Here is a 13,797-nt window from a genome sequence, read left to right as displayed (position 1 = left end):
GAAGTGTGTATCTGTTCAACTTGACCAAAGATTTTCAAGATAATACATAATCGCAGTTATTGCTGTAAGCACTGACTAACCTGTACACTTGAGAGTCATTCCCAAGAAACAGGAATTTCTGCTCCTGATACATGTGAGAAAAACACATGCTTATTTGGGTCACAGTATGCTTCAAAGTCCTCTTCTTGAGGAATCAAAGTATCTCATCAGTATCACTGGGTATTCTGATCATGTCACAAAGAAAACATGCAAATACCACTGAAAAAAAATATAAGAACAGCCTATATGTAAAGTATTCAGACCATACCTTTCCTTTTCCATGTGGAATTCCTAAAGGACAATGTTTTACTGCACCCAGCAAAGCAGCAACAGCAAAACTATAGCCTGTTACTGCTTCTGGGCAGGATTTCAGTGCACTGAGACGCTCAACACAACGATCCAACAGCAGGGACACGTAAGAGGGCAGTGCTATTGCAATACAGCGCAAACACCAAGCTGCTGTCAGCCTAACTGAAATGCTGGGATGAAGAATGACAGAAATTACTGCTTCCAGAACGCCTGAAAAATAAAATGCATAAACACACTTAAGAAAGAGGCAAGCAGATTGTCAAACATGCAAAAATGTCTACACAGGACTGGTAAACATAACACAATCCAATTCCTATACTTCTCTTGAAAAAGTACTATTGTTTTTTATTTTTAAGTAGTTGTAACAAATTTAAATAATTAAATTCCTTTAAGAAAAATTTTTCCTGGATGAAAAGTAACATTATGGATAAAACCTAACATATTGCACATTATCCCCCAACATGCACAAAGAATATCTGTAAGCTTCTGGAAGCAGAAATCCATGCCATAGATGCAGCTAAATGAGAAAAATAAAGGTACCCAGCTCAATATAAATGTTTTATGATAAACATTATGAAGTGTTGGACTCTAAATACCACTCTTAAAAGAGTAAAATTTGATAAAGATGTTTTGTTTTTATCTGAATTAACATACTTGTACAGGTTAGGAAAGATACAGAACTCTTTGGGCAATGTCTGAAATTTTCTGACAGCATGTGATGCAGTCAACTTTCCCTCCTCCCCCCTTTTTATTTTTAAGTTTACTGGAAGAATATAGAAGACAATAGAAGACAATAATAAGAAATGTGGAGGATCCTGGTTAGGAGACTGAGCTCCAGAAGAATAGCCATAAGAAATCAAAGAAGATCACAGGGAACAAACAAATTTGTACTCTGGTTCACAAAATAATTCGGGGCTTGTACCTGTACTGGAGTCTTGCAGTAATGGTGCTGCTGTAGTTCCTAAGCCATGAATGAGACTTCCAAGTTCCTGAAGTGCACACACAAGCACATGCTGACACGCTGTTGCATCTGCTGTATTAATTTTTGTTTCCAAGTTACCATCACTCATTGCAGCATCTGATAACACAATACAAGAAAATCATAATGAAATCATCCCCAAAATCAAACAAACAGATGGGAGAAAAGTTTTCGCCAAGAGAAGTTGTTTATATTACTAAATGAGTTTTTACCATTACTATTTTTGTTATTGTTTTCATAAAGGGTTACCTTCACTGAGACAAGTACACTTCTTTTACTGAAAGGATGGTGTAGTAACATCTGTGAGGCCAAGAGTGTGGATAAATGGAAAATGCCAAATTGCTTATCTTTACATGATGGGGAACAGTAGCTAGCAAGAAGAGCGCTATTGTCTGCCCCACCAAAAGTAACTTGAAGAAGACACACTTCGATATAACTTCCCAGATTTTACTGCCTTGTAGGAAAAAAGGAAAGGGAAGAAAAGAATGAAATCTTGCAAGAGCAAGCAACTGAGAAGGCAGACACGGGGAATGAAGAGGGAGGGAAAAATATGATGATTTTTGAAAGTGTACCTTTTGAAACACAAATCATTATGTCTGTTTAAACACAAAATATTTAGATATTTAAACCAGATACAACATGCAGCTATATACCAGATGACAGTGGGTTATGTCCAGGACTGTCTTTCTTATCCTCCAAAAGGACAGTGGTAGAAGATCAGAGGCTTTTTCTGGAAGCAGTGTACAACATCTTATCATGCAAGAGATCTGTTTTCTCCAGGAGAAATGCTCATTTGTCATCTAAGAACAAATGCTTCTTTTCTGAACCTTCAGTAGTGTCAATTGCTCAGAACAGAAAGGCAGGATCTGACTAGACATGCATTATCTGCCAACCTAACCTACTTTACAATACTGTCTGTATACTATTACTGCAATTATTTCATTTGTTAGTGGTTAAAATTGCATTTGCCAGGAATGGAGTGTTAAAAAATCTGTACATACTTGTGTGGGTATAAACGTACAAAACCCCTGACACACACAAGCAAATAACCAGCTCAAGCTAAAAACAAAGCAGTCCATCAAAAGCCCTCTACATTATCATGGTAATAAATCACCACTATATATTCCATTTCTGCAGACTCTGGATTAGGTAGGTGGTCAATCACTTATAAAAGGAAAAACAAAGGCCCAAGTCGATAATCTTGTTAGACCCATACCTACAACTTTCTTCAGTTTCCAGATGGCCTGACAAATCTCCTTGGCAGCTGCAATCTGAGCCTTTTCCCCAAGCAGGCCTCCTACTGTAGCCCGAAGGATGAATGAAACACAGCGGCGACAGCCGATAGCCTCCATCGGACTCTGAACAGCCTTAGGGTGAGACTGAGACACCAGATCCAGAATATGGGATAGGAAGGCAGAGAAGTTCCTTTCAAGCCATTGTGCTCCTAATGTAGAGACAAATACCACATATGCCTGAAAGACATTTGAAAAGAAACATATTTTAGAGCAAAATATCTGAAAATTCACTGCTAACTATCCTATATTCTTAGTTTTTTAAATCTTCACATTGCCACAACGAGAACACTAAATTGAAATTATTTATACATTTATGCATCCATAAATCACGTACATTCTCACTTTAAGGTGTCTGCAAATTTTTATATCTAAATATTATTTTAATTTTTTTAAAAATTTAAATTATTATCAAAACTATTATGGGTCCTTTCCAACTCAGCATATTCTGCAATTCTGCACTAGTAATATTGCAGCCTGCTTTGACTGTAAGTTATTTCAAGCTGCTTGCCCATGTAATCTCATTCCAGAGTGTGAGAAATGGCAGTTTACCCAGCACAGGCACTTGTTATGTAAAACATTGTGTTTGGTCTCACTGAACAACAGATTCCAGCTATTTAACATTCTGCACATGAAACCCAAATTTAATGTATGAATGCATTTTTAGAACTACTATGTTACAAAACTATAACCCATAACCCAGAGAAAATTTGGTTATTAAAGGGTCTGAATCAGGGAATATTTGCAGCCCCAAGCACTGTTCTTCAACCCAATGAATTTTAACAGTTTGCCTTGCAATGGAGATACCATAAAAAGATGTTTGTCATAACAAAGAGAAAGAATGCAGAATCACTTTACAAATCTAATCACCACAAGTCCATTTATTTTGCCACATAATAAGCTCCCCTAAAATTGCCTTTTACATGCGTATGTTGGATTTTTTAAATGAATAGATCAAGAAAACAGAATATAAAAAATGAGAATATGCAAATGAACACACACAATTCCTCATAATAAAGTTCACAACTACTGCTTATAGTACTTGCCTCATACAAATTTTGTATTGTGTCTAACATTAACAACAAAATTACTCATGTAAAAGAAAGGGAACTATTGTAGACAAAATAATTATACTATTAGATCTTGTTAGCAGCTTATTGTTCTTGACAAATACTACTTAGGCTTCATAATGCATCAGTACATTATCCTGGTTTTACAGTTTTGAATTTAACTGCCATGGCTTTAATTTTAAACTGTCTTGAACCTGACTTGAATAAATATAAAATCTTCCCTATGTAAGAAGTCATCTTCAGAGCGGTTCTTATTTTTAAATTCACAATAAGCTGCAACATTTTATAACTGTGTTGTCTATCATGAGCACTGATAAATTCACAGTTTTTCAAGCTTTTTTTGGTAGAAACATTGCACTGTTTAAACTGTTCTAGTGCAGTTTAAGTGTAACATCTAGTACAGGCATTACTGTGTTAACGTAGATATGCATGAAAAAGAAGACAATTTCCAAAAACCAGTACAAATAATTAAAACATTGAACTGAGATATCATATATTCCTGGAAAACTAATAAAACTACCTTGCATGTAGAACACCCTAGAAAACTCTGGCAGGTATTTTCTAAGCAAATAGCTGTCAAGATATTATTGCTCCCTAGCTTTTCTGTTCTCTCTGCCAGAAGTTAATGCTTCCACTCAGCACAACCTGAGCACAGAAGACAGTTTGTAGCACCTTCTAGCTGTTTTACTGCAATACTGGCAGCTTGTATTAGTAATTCAAGCTAATTAAAAGATCCTTTGCACAGAAGTTGGAATGTACTGACAAACTGCCTTACTGGCAAAGGTGACTGTCACATAGTTGTGGGACGGTAACATAGTAAAATAATCACAGTATTTGATGCATAAATGTTCATCATGACCTTTAGTCTTGCTTCAAAGGTTTCCCATTTGAATATCTACAATTCAGCATGTACATTTAAATTTTACATTAAAGATAATATTTACAGGATGAAGCCAACCTGAAATTATCTGAAAAATGTATACTGTTCTTACCAGCAGGCACTACATGGCCTGGCCTCAGTCCTGTTCAGTTTACAAGATTCTATGCTTTGAGCATTCTGGAACACAAAAGACATGCTGGGCTTTTTCCACTAAATTCTGTTTTCCTTACTTTTCATGCACTTACTCAAAGCAAAATCATCCTTTCAGAACTAGATTTGGAATTCTCTACACAGAAGGAAACTATTTCAAGTTCAAACATTTTTGTAACTTCTTCCTTTAATTTTCAAATGTGAAAAAAGAAATTTTAAATTAAAAATTGAGGAATTTATTTATATCGCTCCTTTGAAATTCATATAACGTGAAGGTTTCACAAGTAGCACATATTTAATTTTTAAAATGTCAAACTCTCAGGTAAATAATAAACAACATCAGAAATCTTTTTTGCTTTTCATTCTAGCATGACTCAAGACCTAAATCCTTCTTTTCAAACACAGTAATTTCACGATTATAAGCCGCACCATTTTGACTAAAATTTTGGTCCGAACCCAAAGTGCAGCTTATAATCAGGTGTGGCTTATATACGGACAAAGAACAAAAAGTTGCTGTTTTAGTTTGGAGGACAGGTGTCTGCTGAGAAAGGCAGGAGCTTCTCTTTGAAATGGAGAATGTAAACCCCCTCTCTCCAAATTATTATAATTTTGAAATCAAGGGGCTTTCAGGCAAAAATATGGGAATTAGGAATAACAGTTCTTTTCTAGGGAAATTAAAATAGAAATACAGTACTACAAAGAAACAAACTCCAAACCCTGACAAAGTCAGAGTACAACCTGACACCCCGTCAGGCAGGGTGTTGGTAGGCCCCATTCCATGGTGGCTGCATCCTCCTGCAGTGACAGATGTGGTTCAGTTGGAGCAGTGCTCCTGCAGAAGGTGCAGTTTCCCTCTAAAAGTCCAGTGGTGATGTGCAGAAATCCAGTTTCCCTCTAAAGGTCCAGTGGAGAAAGAGGTTCCCTTAGTGTCCCAAAACCTCTGTTTTTATCTTGGTAAGAAATGTGGGGCTCTTCCCCCTGGCTGGAGCAACTTCCAATGGGATGCAGTAATTTTATCAGTCACACAGTGGGACTCAATGGGCCATTAGCAGAAAATGACTCCCTGGAGGAAGGATGGGTTGTGAAAAGATAAAGAACAATGCCCTGCCTGGTTTCAATGGATGGCCCATTAGCAGAATATCTGCCGTTGATATAAGGATCACTGCCCCCACCCTCAACAGATGGTGATAGAATAGATACCTTTTATCACACTCTGTATTGTAACCTGTGACTTATAATCAGGTGTGGCTTATGTATGGACAAAGAATGAAAAGTTGCCGACACCCGGAAGTGGGGCTTATACTCAGCGCGGCTTATAATCGTGAAATTACTGTATATACATTTCATTACAAATACAAAAAAAAAAAGATGAAAGAAGAGATATATACAGAGTAAAGCAATTATAGAAATAAATGTTTAGCAATCTCAGAAAATCATAACTGATGTAATCCAAACCTGGGTGACTCCAACTCTAACATCTCTGCTGACTGAACTGGTCCCTTTCAACATATCACCACTGGCTCGTAGAAATCCACAACTTCCACGCAGAAATCCAGTTCCCAATAGCTCCATCACATCTTCCAAAGAGATTCTGCGGAAGTTATGCTTGGTGGACGCTAAGAACAGATGTACATTTTTAGAGGAATAGTTCAAAAATCTTGCCACATTTTAGAAGTAGAGTTTCAACTCTCTTAATTTTAGTAAAAATATTTTGGACAAACTCAGCAGCACAATCAAATCCAAATACTGTTTGAGCATAACTTCACAAAAGAAACTAGGACATTTTAGCTCTCAGTGCTCGAGCAAAGCACAATATTTCTTGTGTTTTTCTGTTTTAACTGCCTTTAAGTAATTTAAACCATTACTTAATATGCATACTTACATTTACCCACCCTCACTATTTACCATCTACGCTCCCTCTGCAAAAAGTCTCTAAGGTCTACTCCTACCACCCATAGCTTCATGAAAGCCCTAGTTCCTACATATTCCAGCTTACTAGCAAAGACATTCTCCATTTCAAACCTCAGACAGGGCAGATTCCTCTCTGATAACACTTAGCAAGGTAAAGGCATAGCTACAGGTTCTCTTAGAAAAAATACCAACTCATCTTAATTTTAAGAGAGTTCTTTAAAAGAATGAGATAAATAAAATATGCCTGCAATTGTTCAGGAAAATTATCCACCCCCAATTCCTATTTCAATGTTTTATTTCTTGACAGAAAGTTCATTTAAAATACATGCTGGGACATTTACTTGTAAATTTAGGATGATGACAGCACACTGTGTGAACTGACCAAAAATTTTCACTGCATTTTTCATCAAGGATTCAAATGAGAAAAGGAGTGAGAGGAATTGAGATAAAGATGTCCAGAAAAAAAATTAAACAAAACCCCTTCAATATCTGCAGGTTATCAGACACAATACACAAGTTTCAGGACTACAAATTTCTTCATGTACTGCTTTCTCCACCTCTCCCCCAGCCCCTTCTAGTCCCCATCTAGCTTCTGCCCCACTTAGCTCTAACTGCTTTTTAACTAAAAATAACTAAAATAAGGACAAAACTCCTTGAAATAGCCAACCAAATAATTTATAAGCTTCTTATATAACCTTATCTTAGAGCCTTAGAAATAACAAGTACATTGTTTACATAGATTAAAGGAAACTAATGAGTCTATAAAGAGGTCAAAATATTAATTTTTTATTTTATTGAGAAAAGATAAGTGCTGATTTTTTTTTCTGTAACACAGTAATTCTCTTCAAAAATTTCTGGGGGAAATACTTTGTGAACCAAGACTTCAGAGCCTACAATGCAAATACACAGCCTCAAGACTACAGCTAGATATTTAGCTCGGGGTTTCTAAAACTAAAACCACTCAGTCTGAATCACACTAAGTACCTGGTTGTGCCAGGATGCTTCAGTTAATTCAAGTACTTTCAGAAAAAACTGTTACATAGCTGTTGTGTGAACAAAACTGCAAATTTATGCTTCTGATCATATTTATACTGCTATCTGCTGACAATCCAGATGCTGTATTGATTACTGAAAAAAAAACAGCTTGAAGGTATCCTTAACTTTTTAGTCTGACAGAGCAACTGCCTCAAATCTTAGTTATTTTTAAACTGCTTAAACTAATCTTGTTTTTAAATTCCTGAAGTTACTAATTTCTCTCCATACAACACAGTGGAGAAAACATTTTACTCACTACTTTCCATTGTTCATTATTTTATAAAGATAGATAGATAGATAGATAGATAGATAGATAGATAGATAGATAGACAGACACAACCAAAACCACAGCACTTCACAAGAAAAAAAGTTAGAAAAAAAGACCAAACCAGAGATGTGAACAGTTAGAAGAAGCTTACAATGTGATTTTACTTCAGTCTTCAACAGAACTTGAGAGTTTCTTATCATCTGACAGATTTTTACAGATGAGGAATCAGCAAAGAAAGTACATACTTTACCTGCAATCTGCTTAGATGTTAGAGCTCTAGCCAATATTGTGCCAAGAAGTTTAGAAACTGCTAATCGTACATCATAATTGGAACCTTCAAAGGATTTAAAACATAAGGTAACAACACTGTCCAGATCTGTACTCCACATAAATACTGCTTCATTCTGAAGTTCAAGAAGACACTAGACAAAAAAAGGGAAATAAAAGTGTTTTGACATGGAAAAGCACTAAGTAAAAATTTTAGTTTGCTACATAAGACACTGAGTTCTCACTAACAATACTAAAATTACTTGAATTTTTCTGCCAAGTTAATATCAAAGAAACACAAATAAGCAAACAATATTTTTACTTCCCTGTTCCGTAATCATTAAGACAGAATTTTATGCTTTAAGGAGCTACTTAAAACATCTCTTGGAGCAGTTTACCTTTGCAGCAGCACAGCGGACAGCCATGGATCGATCTGTCAAACACGATCGAGCAGCTTTGTAAATATCTCTATGACAGGGGATAGCAGCAGCTCCTAAACCATTCAATATATTTTGCAAACTAAGCATGATTTCATAACGACCTTGAGACTGAAAAATGAAAAAGAGAAATGTTGAAGTTTTGTAACTCTAAGTTCTTTGGAAATACAAAACGCCAGCTACTGAAATAGGTAAAGAAATGGCTGGGTCTTTCAGAGATCTATTTATTCTGAATTAAATTAAAGCAGCTAAGTCACCCCAAAACTCTGTAAGCAAATGAAAATATTAATTCTATGTTCTATTGAAAAGTAATAATTACAAGTGCAAAACACAAAACATAAAATGTGAGCTATAGAAAAAATGTTCGCATTAATAATGCAATTAAATTTTCTAATTTATCAAGTACTTTCATGAAACCAGATAAAGAAAAGCTGTGATCCATCCTTTCATAGTCATGATCCATTAACTCTAGTACTTCTTTAGAATTTAGACAGTGATTTTTATCTGACTTTTCACAACTTTTTTTTGTAATTTGGTATCATGCATTTTCTCTTATTCATTGGTCCAGCTACCAACAGTAAAAGTGTTTTTATTTTTCCAATCATTTTTAAACATGCTGTTCCAATACCTCTGCATTCTTCATTGCTTTAAGCACATTCCCAACGGTGTCAGTAAAACTGTTTCCCAAAATTCTTCCCAATTTTTTGTATAAATAGCCCAAGCATACCACCGCAGCACTAAAACAAAAGCAAATCCAAAGACGCGTGAAAATGGATGCACTAAGAGATGAAAGGGTTAAGACGACTGAAGTAATCAATGTGCAAACAGCAAAATAACTAATAACCAAAAATGCAAGTGGATCATCTAAAGTGAAAAAAATGTGTATGTGGCACATACCCTCTACAAGAAATGCAGATACAAGGGTTGCTAAAGTAACTTGGATAATACAGGAATTCGGGTTATACAATCTTCGTACATTTTACAAGAGGAATACAATTTTCATATCCACCTTTAAACATTAACATTAAACTCTTACTAAGCATGCTCTGCTTCATGCTGCAGCAGATGATGCCAGAAGTAGTCTGGGACAGGTTCATTTTATTTCAACTTGATGGTTGACAGTAGTAGACTGCAAATGGTGTAGTAATTACAATTCTGTCATTTATGTACCACAGTACATAATAAGGAAATACCTGAAGGAAATAAAACTATAAACCCATGTCCTTTTCACTGTAGAGAGATTTTGAATTTAACTTGCAGGCGAAATACCTGAGAACTTGACTCTGTGTGCTCATTGGCCTTTAGAAAAGAGGTGCCTAATGAAAGAGCATTTTCCTTTGAATAATTAGTTAATGACAACACTTTGGTTTTCTATTGACAGATCTATAACTAAACCAATTAATTTCTTGAATATGGGGAGAAAAACAACTCTATGTTTAACCAGCTTTCAGCTCTTTTCCAGACCTACTTAAATATGCAGACATTGCTCAGCACCCCCTTCAACAAAACATTTTGCTTATTCCGCAACCAAATTCAAGTTCCATGTATATAATTTTTAATTGTCATACTGAATATATTCTTAATTTCAAAATACATTTAATATTTACAGTAATTCTCTAAATGCACAGTAATAAAAACAAACCTAGTATCCTTTATCTCTTGTCATACTACAATATTACTTTATTAAAAACCCGGTTTTTTTATTGCTTTCATCCAACTCAGTACACACCAACAGTATGGATTTAAATTTTGTTTATGGTGTGCCTGGGCATAAAATTACAATTTTCCAACTTCACTTCTAAATTGAACATCTGATTGTCACAGGTACTCTCCTTAATAAAGTAAGAAGCTGCATTCACGCTGCATGACCTGTTTATCTAACTTGGTAGAGCATTCATATTATGCTGAGTTTTAGTACCAATGAGCACCTAACTAAGGTCGTGTTTAAAATGCTTGCCTAAAATATTTTCATCTTCCACCTATATGAAAGAAGAAAAGTGACAATCTATGGGATAAGAGACCAATTCACTGGAATCTGTATTTAAAGGAGTTCCCAGGTGCATCAACATATTGTGAACACTAATGGTGAAGTGTTGCTATGAGACAACATGGGCATGCGTACTAAATATGAACAGATGGCAAAGACAACACTTTAATCAAGGTCAAAACAAAACAAAAAAAAGCAGTTTTTCTACACTGAACACCAAGTATTTCATATACATGCAGCCTAGGAGGAAAGAATTTACTCAACACACAGTTCTGCAGTTCCAATTATTTTCTGGTGCTTGTTGCTTCCGTGCCAGTTCTACCAGAAATCCCTTAAACCAAAACTTTATTGAAGGAAATAATATTTTACAATTACCATTTTCTCCATCTCTTTCTTCCTCTCCTTACCACTGCTTACATACATTCTGTACACTGCCACCTCTCTCTCCCCTCCAGCTACTACTCTGCACTCTGGCTCTGCTTATCTCCCATTTCTGCTTTTCTGCTAACGGCCTCCCCCATCTCTCCTTGCTGTGCTGACATCATCCCACTTCCTCCAGTGTGCCACACCACAGCTAAAGCAGGAAGACCTGCAGAGCTCTGTCCCACACTACAACTCAACTCTAAAGTTAAAGCATATCATTGTTAAGAACGCAATATAGCAGTAATTTACTTTGCAAGACTAAGACCCTTTATAGCAAACTTATTCTTAACTCAAAACACTGCACAAGAGGTCAGCTGGAACAAGAAGGAAACAAAAAATGGCATTAGAAAATAAAACTGACTCCTTGCAAAATCTATTTTCAGGAATCTTTACTTGTGTTTTCAGAAACAAATTTAGCATGCAAAGTGAAGGAGGAAGAGAGATCCTGCTCTGCTTTCAATGCCATATCATTAATGCATGGGATAATTAAAAATAAATTAAGATAAAAATATAAATTAAGAATGTTTTACTATCTCATCCTTACTACCTTCATCTTTAATTTGTTTCACTAGAGTGAAAGATGTGCATAATTTCAGGAATGAAGGTTATTAATAACATTTCTGCACATAAAGATTTGGCTTCACTTTCTGAGCTAACAGTTCATGTTTCTCTGCTCTGTTGGTTGGGCTTTCAGTATTTAGTTACAAACATTTCACATGTTTTTAACTATATCCAGTTTCCCAGTTGAATTAAGAAATGTACTCAGCAACTCTCTTTTATACCTAGAGTAGTACCTCTTGTTTCACTGCTCTTGTCAGCACTGTTACTACCTTTCCCTTGTTTTTGAAGCACCTGTCCTCTCATGATTCTGCTATCCATTGTTGGTATTCTCCCTGGCCTGATTTTCAGCTGACTGGCTGGAGACCACCAGGTGTCTTTTGGTTCCTGCACACATACAACAGGGACTACCAGCACAATCCTTGTTTCATTGTGTATTTTGTGGCAGGGAACTCAGATGCATCTCACCACTTGAAGCTATCTTGTTATTACTGGCTTTGAAGCTTCAGGGTAAAAACACACTTACAGTTTCGTAGGCAGATAACTTGGTGAGTCATCTTTACTCCGAATAAGTTCATTGCATTTGTCAATTGTTTGGTAAACAGAAAAAGTGTCTCCACTGCTATAAAGTACAGCTAAATTCTTAGCAAGAAGCCGTCTGGTAGGAGGTCCTGGTGAATTGTTTAATAAAGAAGTCAATTGTTCAACCAGTTTCTTCTGGTTTTCTCTTATATCAGCCTGAAAATAAAATCAGTAACCAGTTAAAGTTCAGTTAAATTTAAAAGCCAATTACAGATTATTATTGTAAATTATCTTTACTTTTCATTATTACCATGCTGATAATGACATTTTGAAATACAAATGAACATTTTATTGCATTTTTATACTTAAAAGACATTTCAAGTTTGTGATTATTTTATTCTTAAAAATCCATTACTTTTTTCAGAGCACAATTACTGCTAGTAGCATTTCAAGTGTATTTTCCCTGTGGCATGTCTATACTTAAATATTTCTCAAACAAAGCTGCTTTTTCTTTCTTTTTTATTCCTGTTTTAAAATAAAATAATTCATATATACATATATAGTAAGTTTAGTAGGAAAGAAGAACTTAAAAGAAAAAGCTGAGTTTCAAGAACCTGAGCATTGGAAAAGAGAGAACTTCCCTTAAAACAGTTATCCAGTCTTACATAATTTTTTAATACTTTTTTAAAAAAAGAACCTGGCCCTGTTTTTCATTTACATGTTTTCATCACAAATAACAACCCTTAAATAGTATTATTTTGGTTAGTTTACTCTTACATGTCTACATAACCTACTTAATATACACTAAACAGTGAATGAAACAACTAGAGAGTTGGCTGGAAACAGATATTTTGTCATTTGACTAAAATTTTTAAAAAACAACAAAGAGAAAGATGTTACGTTCCTGCTTGGTAGAGAAGCATCAAATAATTGTGCAACACTAGGTGGGAGCATTACTGACATTCTTCATAATGGGGCTGCAAGATCTTGCAGTATTAATAGGAGTTTAAAAATAATTAAAATTCCTTTAATTGGACAAATGGCTCTGCCACTAGAAGGGTTGTGACCAACAACTTATAACATTTAGAAAGCTGCTGCTAACACTGAATATATTTTACTGCTTGTACATACAAGACATGAGGCAAATAACACTGCATACTGTTCTTTGATTTTAAACAAAATAATAAAAAGACAGGCTTTTCTTCTCAAGTCTCATTACACTTACTCTGCTAGTCACTGGTAAAAGTTTTTCCAAAAATTGTAACCATTCAAAAATGAACTCTGCTTTTTGAAATTCACCAAGCTGGTTATATGCTTCTTCATTAAGTAGTAAGCTGTGAGCTAACTCCATTCCTTGAAATCTTCCTCAAATCTTCCAACAGTGCAAGATGAAAAACAATCCAATGAACTACCAAAACTGCATTAATCAGTTTTCTTCCTCATTAATATCTGGCAAATCAAAAGTTTGAACACCTGAGCAGAAAAAAGAAAGAAAAAAGTTAATAAAAAGTCAAAAATCTTATCATATATAATATCCATGTTTGACTTACTAAAATGAAAAGTTGAAAGGAAAGCCTAATATAGAAAGGAAATTATGGCAGTTGTATATATTATATTATTATATTTATTAATAACACAAAATGTTTTTGAAAATTAGATAATGGCATTGA

The 13,797-nt window shown here is 35.1% G+C and overlaps 1 protein-coding gene across 7 annotated transcripts in view; it reads right to left on the bottom strand.

Moving 5' to 3' along the window:
• The window catches only part of HEATR5A (HEAT repeat containing 5A), a 65,267-nt gene that overhangs the window by 42,283 nt on the left and 9,187 nt on the right, over positions 1-13,797 (bottom strand). For 6 of the 7 annotated variants that reach the window (XM_033063720.1, XM_033063718.1, XM_033063721.1 and 3 more), the window contains exons 3-11: positions 13,353-13,600; positions 12,132-12,343; positions 9,266-9,374; positions 8,599-8,748; positions 8,184-8,355; positions 6,175-6,335; positions 2,544-2,799; positions 1,271-1,426; positions 308-558 (exon numbers count right to left, since the gene is read on the bottom strand). In XM_033063720.1, coding sequence (XP_032919611.1) covers positions 308-558; positions 1,271-1,426; positions 2,544-2,799; positions 6,175-6,335; positions 8,184-8,355; positions 8,599-8,748; positions 9,266-9,374; positions 12,132-12,343; positions 13,353-13,478 — 1,593 coding nt within the window. In that variant the 5' untranslated portion in view covers positions 13,479-13,600. Of the gene's footprint in view, positions 1-307; positions 559-1,270; positions 1,427-2,543; positions 2,800-6,174; positions 6,336-8,183; positions 8,356-8,598; positions 8,749-9,265; positions 9,375-12,131; positions 12,344-13,352; positions 13,601-13,797 lie in introns of those variants that run through there. The other variant, XM_033063723.1, reaches the window with a different exon arrangement.

This window comes from Catharus ustulatus, chromosome 6 (genome assembly GCF_009819885.2).
Source record: "Catharus ustulatus isolate bCatUst1 chromosome 6, bCatUst1.pri.v2, whole genome shotgun sequence".
In the NCBI taxonomy this organism is placed as follows: Eukaryota; Metazoa; Chordata; class Aves; order Passeriformes; family Turdidae; genus Catharus; species Catharus ustulatus.
The sequence above is the reverse complement of the archived record's forward strand: the minus strand, read 5'-3'. Positions and strand labels throughout refer to the sequence as shown.